We start from the raw sequence: 9,321 nt of genomic DNA, 5'->3' as shown, positions 1-9,321 counted from the left end.
AAGAATCGGTGTATATTTTGTTTTAAACACACTCAACAGTGCTCTTGAGAATGTACAACAGTTTCTTCACAACGGCCCAAAGCTACAAGCATGTTTGCACTTCAGGGTTCTTGAAGGATTTAAGAAAATTGGAAAAAGAAAAAATTCCTACTTACCTCGGAGATATTTCACTTTCAGATATTCTGGGCTGGCCTTCTGACCTGGTAGCGGATCATTTAACATAACTTTAGTCTGAGCTTTTATGCCTTCATAGAACTGTCCCATTGCAACATGGCTGAGACCTTTCATGTACTGGCACACTTCATTATATGGTTCTAGCTGTAGACATCTCTGGGAAATTAAAGGAACAAAGCACCCATAAACCAAGAGAGAAAATTAGTATCTTCAAATAAACAAACCTGTTTGGTCAGAAGACCCTCAGGAAAATATTTACTGATTCTTAAGATCCACTTCCATCACAATTTTCTTTCAAATGATGCTGAGCACTTAAATGGCTAGCAAATGTAAAAAAATATATATATATTTTCAGCTTCATTAAAAAAGAAAAGGAAACGTGAGTTCAAATATACTTTTGATCACACTTTAATTGTTATGAAAATGGATCATGTTTGTTCTAATGATATTAGCACTACAGAAGTTTCAACACTAGTTGAATGAAATTAGACAAAACACACTCCTGACAATATTAGTAACAAGTCATTTTTGGCTAGTTCAACACATACCATACCATTTCTTCCATACATATCTTCGCTAGTTTGTGCGTTAGTACACTTCATTATGTTAGTCAAATATTTACTATATGCTAAACACAAAGCAAATTCATATTTATTGAAACTTAATGCTCTGATTCTTCTAGCAATTACGTGCCTTTAGAAGAGCATCTCCATCTTAAAAGTTGAAATATCTTTCCCATTACAGCAGTATCTATAAATTGTGTTATAGAAGGTGAACACGTAATAATGCACATGAAGTGCTCTCCTTGAGACAAACATTCATTCAGAAAGGGATGCAATAACTTCCACATCTTATTTCATTCCTTATTTTAAGGATATGGACATATAATTAACTTATGCCTTTATTGTTCTGTCTAAAAAAACAAGGTCACTATTTAATGCCAATAGAGAGAGGTAAGATTTTGTTTACCTGTGGAAATGCACATTTTTACAGGGCAAATGAATCACAACAAATTCTGGGTTTTCAAAACAAATAAAATACCTCAGAAAAAATTATATAAATATTGGAATTCTGTAGGCTTATTTTAACCTTTAAAGTTATAAAGAAGACTACATTCCCTCTTCTGTCAAATATGAAAAAAGCCCCTTCCGTTTCAACCCAAACAAAAACATTATCAAGAACACAAACTACCAGTTTAACCAAACTAAAGAAAAAAACCCACAAACATACACATAAACCCACACCAAAACAAAAAAAAAACCACCACATGCCAAAAACTAGATCAAACATTTCAACAAAAGCTTGGTTTTAGGAATTAATAAAACCACTACAAGATGTATCTTTGTTCTAGCAAAATTCTATTTTTAATTAAAAACTGTAATGTTATATACATATTTTTAAGAAAACTTCACAAAAAATTAACTTTAGTTCAAATGCACATACATATTCACAATTAAAAACTTCAACACTTGTCCATTTCATTGCACTTGTTGAATGCTAGTCCTTGTTAAAACATTTTAATTTTGTATTTACTTAGGACCTTGCTTACCTAAAATTCTTAAGTGCTTCATCTAAGCTACCATGATGATAAAGCATCATTCCTTTAAGCTGTAATGTCTGAACATGATTTTGATTTAGCAGCAAAGCCTTCTGGAAGTTCTCTGTAGCAGCATCGAAGTTACCAAGTTCTCTAGTTGATTCCATAAAGTGGAAATTGAAAAATATAGACAATGAAATTACTTGTTAAAAGTTGCTTTAATGCATCCAAAGGGTATATAATTACAGACCAGCACAGTACTAATGGAAATTTTCTTTAACAAAAGCAGTAATTTTGCAACTGTTCTTCAGTGGTAAGAACAGAACAGCTGCACAGTTTTTTCACTCCCAGAAATGTGTACTCTGAAACACAACCCCACAAGACTACAAATCTCCACAATCCTCAGCAGACATAAACCATAAAAAACACATAACCTATGGTATTTCTTCAGAAATGAAAAGACACAAAATGTCCACACAAAGCATTCTTGGAAGACATTATCTATGGCAAGCCTTTTAAGCTATTAAATATAAACACATTTTTAAAAACTCACTAACTATTTAAATGCTGAATAAGAAGAAAGCATCTAGTGCTTGAAAGCCGAAAATAAATAAAAATGTATTGACTGGAATTACTCCCATGTGCAGAACAACTTTTAGTAAATATAGCCACAGAGAAACTATAATAAAAAATGAAAATAGTATAAGTATACAACTTAATTTTTCTTCAGAGTTTAAAAATAAAAAAATAAAAAAATAAAAAAATAAATCTGTATTTTGGGTAAAGTTTAAGATCATGAAATTCTTCTCACATCAAATTAGGTGAAATTTAATCCAAACAGGAGCAATGCAAATTAAACAAGATTTAGTAGTTTTAAATACATTGACCAAAAAGAACTTTTAGACAGAATAGTTATCAACCACAGTGCTCCAGTTTCAAATAAATGCAGTCACCAGACTTGAAGCAGGTATTAATAGGTAAAATGCTATAATTCATGTTGTTAAGCAGGATAAATCAGACTCATAATTGTATATTTCCACAATAAAAATAATTATTTTAAAGGTATTTTTAAGCATTGTTTTTGAAACTTATTTGATGCAGAAGAAAGTATGAACTTGAAACACAAGATTTTAGAAAGAAAGAAGAATTTGACAGCTGGAGTTAACAGTACCCTGGAGAAATAAGATTACTATTCCTGCCTGTTTTAAGACCTGACTGTTCATGGGAAAGTAAATCAGACTTTTCATAGTTGGTCACTAGTTATGGTGTCCTCAGTTATTAAACAAAATACTGTTCAGCTTCTGGCCTTCTCCAACTGATGAGCATTTAGAAGACTCAACAGTAATTGTGCTTTGTACACAGGGTAGAACAGCTGATCAATTAGAGAGTTAGTCCCGCATCCAAACACAAATTAAAAAGGTTAAAGCATTTATTGGAAACTTAAGGCAGTAACTGCTCATCTTCCAGCCCAAATTGGTATTATTTAACATTTCGAATGAATTTACACACAGTAAGAAGTATCGCAGAAAAACTCATGAGGAAATTAAGTGATTCTACATTGAGTTCAGAATTTAGAAACTGTGGTAAATAAGGTCCAAGTCCACAAAGCAAAAAATAACAACAACAAAATTGATGCTGCCTTCAGTAAATACTGCATGTTCTTGTAAGCTGAAGGAAGCATAAAGTCTGAAGAAAAAGAGTACATGATCATGTAACGCCCACCAGCCCTACTCGACTTAACTCTTGTTACACAAAAGCCATTTATGTTGCAGCAGCATCTATGCTGCAGATCAGTGCTTTCCAAAAATAAAAAACAGGAAATAAAAAGCTGTCAAGACACAGCAGGTTGGGAAAACAATTAGAACAGGCAGAGATACCCAGTTGCTGACTATTTTATGTTCTTATATTGTTACAGACAAGCTATATGTACTTTTCTCCTTCGTAATTATATGCAGACCACATTTTATTCAACTATAAATTATTTTATCTTTAATGTAAATTAAAAAGCAAAAAAAGTGACTAGTTACCTTACTAAATAGAGATTGTTGGGGTTTTGTTTGTTTGTTTTAATTACTTGTTTAATAGGTAAGAAACTACATGTCTATATTAAAAATACCCTAAACAGGAAATTAGCTCAATAGTCAGAACTGTAAATCTCTTTGTTGAGAGATTAACTGATACATGGTCTAGCAGTTCTATAAAACGATATGCACTATACAATGAGTTTTTCATAAATTTTAAGTAGCACAATAATCTCAGATGACAATTAATGAGCATATTCATCAGCAGTTTATATTAAATATTTCCATCATTTAAAAAACACTTAACGTGCCTAAAACACATCTTACTGAACATCACCAATTACCTAACCTTTGTGTCTGGGAGACTCAAAGAGCTACTGGAGACTGCGCTAAAAATACAAAGCAAACCTAGAAATTATTTATATCAAACATATCCTGCCAGAGCCATTCTGGCTGTAGGAGCTGCCAAATCCACATAAGATTCAGCACAGTTTTGTAACAAATGTATAGAAGTTAGAGAGCGCATTTTAAAGAACACAATCAGATATACAACAGACTTTAAAACTACTTCTGAATGCAATTACCTGTAGGCTTGTCCCAGGCTTTTATATGCATCTATAAAGTCTGCTTTCTGCTTCAGAGCTTCCTTGAATGATTCAATGGCTTCCTAGAGAAAGGCAGAAACAGAAAAAATTGTCACTTACTGCATTAACTTAATTTTAGTATCCTCAGTAGTTACTAGCCATAAATTTGCAGTTATTCACCAAAACCTTTGGAAGAAACAAAAAAGGTATGAATTTACCACAAAATCTACAGAGTTATAATCATCATATAACAAATGAAATATTGCAAGATTATTTACAATAATGACAGGTTTAGCTGGAATTCCTTTGTCTAATATGCTATGGGAATGAGTGATTCTTTTAGCATTGTAATAGAATTCAGAGATGAAAACCCTTCAGAGTTTGCTTTCTAAGCTCAGTCTGGTCCCTGAGGAAAAGCAGTCTCTCCTTACAGTCTTCCCTCTTCATTCATAATACACCTTAGTTTCTGCAGTCCAAAAGACTCCTTCAAATCTGTACTCTGCCTTTCATTGTTTTATTGTGTTCTGTGTTAGTTGCATAGTTAACAAAAACTCTCTTGAGGGACTACAGAGTAAGTGATCATCTTCACAGAATAGTATACACTGATGCTATATGGAATACAATGCAATAAAAAAAATAGCTAAAAATAATTATATGCATACATTCAAATAAATATTTTTCTTCAAAGGATTTGATAAAGAACTCAAGTTTTTAAACTGGACTGGGGTTATAAATTGGCAAACAAAGTACTGGCACTTGGAACTAAGGATGGAATAATCAACTACTTTATATTTAGTAGCAATGCCTGAAAAGTATCTTGAAGCCTATAATGCAAGAAACTAAACACTGCAAGGCAAGAATCATTAGCATAATCTCTCCGTTTATATATTCTTATTCAGAAAAACTATCAAACATTCTGAGCACTACAACGTTCACAAAAATATGTATTGAAAAAAAAATAATCTCTCCAAACTTGAACGTTAGAAAGGGAAGAAACTTTCTTTGAGAAAAATAATTCAGGGGGAAGGAGGTAGAGGTGCAGAAATGTGATGATCTGCATGTCAGAAGAAAGCACGCATTGCAAATTGAGACGTTATTTACCCTTGTCAGTTATATTTCCACCATCAATTTCTGCTGCCTACACCAAATATCAGTAATTCAATCAGACTATTATTTGCAAGTAAGTAATTTGACTGCAATAAGATACAGACAGTAAGCTTAATGACAGCCAGAAGTTCTCACTGCATACACTACAGTGTCAAAAAAAAAAAAACCCACCAGCTTGGGTTCTAAGAAAATGGAGAACTAGCCTGTTTACTAAAATAACAATAAAAAAAAATAAAAGTACAGTAATTGCCTATCAAAGATACTGGGCTGAAACTCAGGACTCTAGGGTTATTTCCAGGTTCTATCAGGATTTCTTCATACAACTCTCAATGAATCCCAAGCTGTTAGCAGAGGCTGAAAGAAAGCCTTGACTTTGCCAGATTTTAGGAATCACATAGTTGCATCCTCACTTTTCAAATGGAGGATTTGGGATAACTTGTCTAATTATTCCCCCCTCAAAAAAACCTGCAGCAGTATCTCTAAATACTTTACAAGCAAGAAACGGGTACAATAATACTACACCTAAAACATAGAAAAGTTTTGAATCAGAAAATGGTGAAACATTAAAAAAAGCTTAGTAAGAACTTATTTCCTGCTAGTTTTAGAATCTGAGAGAGCAACAATGTTCAAACATCTCAGAATTTCAAATTATTTTATTCTTCATCCCTTTCCCCTTCACAAAAGCTAGGGAGCCTCCATTTCATGTAAAGATAAATATAACCCTACAGATATTAACAAATGTGCCAAATACAAACATCTTTTAAAGAACTCCATAAACACGTCTGTTATCACTGATTTACCAAGATCTGGCAAGACCAGCAGTATTTACATGCCATACCATGAAGTATTAGTCAACAATGGTACCTTTTCATTTTGCTTGCACTCTTTTGTGTTAAAAATTCTTCCTCATGCAAGAGAAAATACATGTATCAACACTTACGATATTTCTACTATTTTATAGAAGTAACTTCAAATACAGGGCATTGTTCTACATGAACTAGTATTTAACATAGCTTTACCTTCAAAAGTCCTCTGTGAAAGAAGGTTAAGCCTTTATAAAGCATAGCTATAGGCTGATTTTTGTTCAGTTCCAATGAGTGCTGAAAATCCTCATGGGCTGTTGCATAATCCTGTGATAAAGCAGATTTTAGGTGACAGAGGAAATAACATAAATAAAGACGAATACACACTTTTATTTTCATAAAAGTAAACTATAGAATTTTGTTTAATATATGAAGTCAATCTCAGGGCTAAGCAGCCACGATTGTCAACTGCCAGTGAGAATACCAAAGAACAAGGAATGAACAATACATTTCCAAATTTCATAGTAAGCATCAGACAAAATGTAGTAAAATGAGGGGGGGAAAAAAAAAGCAACACAAAACAAACAACTGGAAACAAATAGAGTGAAAACAGAAGAATAAAATGATAAATCAGCTATTTAGTATTCACACAATCTTTGAAGGTAAAGTTGCTTGTTTTATATTAAAGTGTAAGAACAACACACACACACTACATAGCAAAATAGGATGTTTACCTTTTTGTGAGAAAGTCAACTATAGGAAAATCAGGCCTATGTTGTTATTTTGTCTGTGGGTTGTTTTTTGTTTGTCTGTTTGGGTTTTTGTTGGTGTTTTGTTTGGGGTTTTTTTGTTGTTAAATTTAAATAGGAAAGAAGCTCTTGAACAAAAGTAACAACTGGCATAAACAACAAAGTATTCAATGACATACACACACCACAAACCAAACAGAATACCCTAAATCCACTAACCTCAGATATGAAGTAAAGGGTACCTCTGTGCCTGTAGAGTCGTGCTGATGGTTGTAGCTGAATAGCTTTGGTGAGATCAGATAATGCTTCACTGATTCGTCCTAGTGGGGACAGTATCTAAGAGCATAAAACAAAACCACGGTTTGGAGCAAACAGGTTCAATAGGTTTGTTTTACAAATATGAAGATTATTATTTTTCATGTTCAGCTGTAACACAGTAACTGTATTTGCTAGAATAGGCTGGAAAGTTCTACTATAAATCTCAGTACTTATTGCTTTTAAACTCCTATCAAGGAAAATCTGAAGGCATTTTTATTCAAATAATATCAGTGGATATGAACATCACCAATAACATTTGCAGAAACCTAGTATTCTAAATAAAAACAAGTCAGACAAATCAAAATACTCTATTTCAGGTTATTTCAACACACTCAACTGAAAATGTAACTAAGTATTCTCATAAGACCTTTGACAAAATATTCCCCCAATGGAAAATGGGCTGTTTTCGTATTATTTCAATGCCTTTCACATTTTTAGAACAAGACAATTTAAAAAATCATTAAAAACATGAAAATTGTGAATCACAATATCATACTATGGCAGCTATAATTATACACTATGTTGACTTTAATAAATATTTATGCTTTTGTTTTGTTTACAAAGCTGCTTCTTGAAACCCATTTTCTGTAATTTAATTAGCAAAACAAAACATGATTTTCAAAATGAAAATTATCTGTGTATCTGAATGATATTTAGCTTATACACATGAATATAAAACGAAAATACTTCATCAAAAACTAATTCTTCACAAGTCTGGCATTTTACCAACTAGTCCTAACAATAAATCTACTAAGGTGACACTAAGTGCAGTCAGGTTCAAGTGATATTTTGATTCATTTAATTAAAAACACACGCATCTTGCTATATAGTATGTAAAAAACTAAACACTTAGACATAATATATGCTATTCTATTGGCAACAGTAACTCCATATGTATGTCTTATTTTAAAAATAAATATTCCACAAATTACAGTTTGAGAGCAAATGTGTTTTAAAAAAAAGGAGGAATGTTCTTGGAAAATATGTTTATTCATTAAATCAGTGAAGAAATACTGGAAAACACTATTATTGCAACTTCCCCAAAAATCTGAAGAGAGAGAAAAAATGCTCACTTCTGCTCGCTGTTCAAATACTTCAGGATGATCTGGTTCTAGACTAATCACCCTACTGAGCTCAAACAGAGCAAGTTCAGCATTTTTCATATCCTGAAAAAGAGAAAAATAAAAATGGTAAATAACTGTGCATACTTAGAGTAATATACTCTGAAGACTGAAAGAAAACCAGATTGGCTATGTTTCAGAAACTAGCATAAAGTGCTAGTGAAATAGCCCTTCACACCTTTGCTAATAATATTAAGAAGCAGTATTCTACAAATAGTTGAGAAAATTCCCACCTATCTGTTATAAACAAGAAAAATAAACTTTACTTGTACACATCATCTTTTTGCTGCATCTCTAAAAATGTATTTATATAACTCTGTGAATAAACATCAGGTTTGTGGCTCCATAGCTACTTTTATTGGCAGCAAAGCTGCCAATTCACACAATTCGTGACCTCCAATTCACACATACTCTCGCCTACTGCTGTTTTCATCTGTAGCTTAAGCCAAGTATTAATAGTATTGGTGAATGGTTTGATGCCATCAGCACCTTGCCTATCTATATCTTTATAATATTCTCAATAAATTGTAGGATTGAAGCAGTTACCTAAATGTAAAAAAAAATCCAAACTGATTAGATAGCAAGTTCTGTATTAGATTTCATTGATCTTTTTAAGACAAAGAAGTTTTGCATGCGATTAACATCATCTGTGTGTCTTGAAAGTGTCACTCCTGGAAACTTCTATGAAGTGAAGCTGTCTCAAGATTCAGACAAACTGAGAAGACAAACTCATACTGGTGTTAAAAACATGGGGAAAAGAGGGTGGATGTTTGGAGAGATGCCATTTGTCTTCCCAAGTAACTGTTATGTGTGAAGTAGCCTGGCTGTCCTGGAGATGGCTGAACACCTGCTTGCCCATGGCAAGTAGTGAATGAATTTGTGTTTTACTTTGCTTCTGTGCTCGACT

The 9,321-nt window shown here is 32.8% G+C and overlaps 1 protein-coding gene across 1 annotated transcript in view; it reads right to left on the bottom strand.

Annotated features, from left to right (window-relative positions):
• TTC13 (tetratricopeptide repeat domain 13) overlaps positions 1 to 9,321 on the bottom strand; it is a gene marked incomplete at its 3' end in the record, with an annotated part of 39,072 nt that overhangs the window by 16,571 nt on the left and 13,180 nt on the right. Inside the window, exons 6-11 of the mRNA XM_080341447.1 lie at positions 8,367 to 8,459; positions 7,195 to 7,311; positions 6,443 to 6,553; positions 4,317 to 4,399; positions 1,725 to 1,864; positions 152 to 332 (exon numbers count right to left, since the gene is read on the bottom strand). Of these exons, the coding sequence (XP_080197573.1) occupies positions 152 to 332; positions 1,725 to 1,864; positions 4,317 to 4,399; positions 6,443 to 6,553; positions 7,195 to 7,311; positions 8,367 to 8,459 (725 nt within the window). The remainder of the gene's footprint in view (positions 1 to 151; positions 333 to 1,724; positions 1,865 to 4,316; positions 4,400 to 6,442; positions 6,554 to 7,194; positions 7,312 to 8,366; positions 8,460 to 9,321) is intronic.

The sequence above is a fragment of the Nesoenas mayeri genome (genome assembly GCF_963082525.1).
Source record: "Nesoenas mayeri genome assembly, chromosome: 3".
In the NCBI taxonomy this organism is placed as follows: domain Eukaryota; kingdom Metazoa; phylum Chordata; class Aves; order Columbiformes; family Columbidae; genus Nesoenas; species Nesoenas mayeri.
This window is presented reverse-complemented; position numbering and strand designations above follow the sequence as displayed.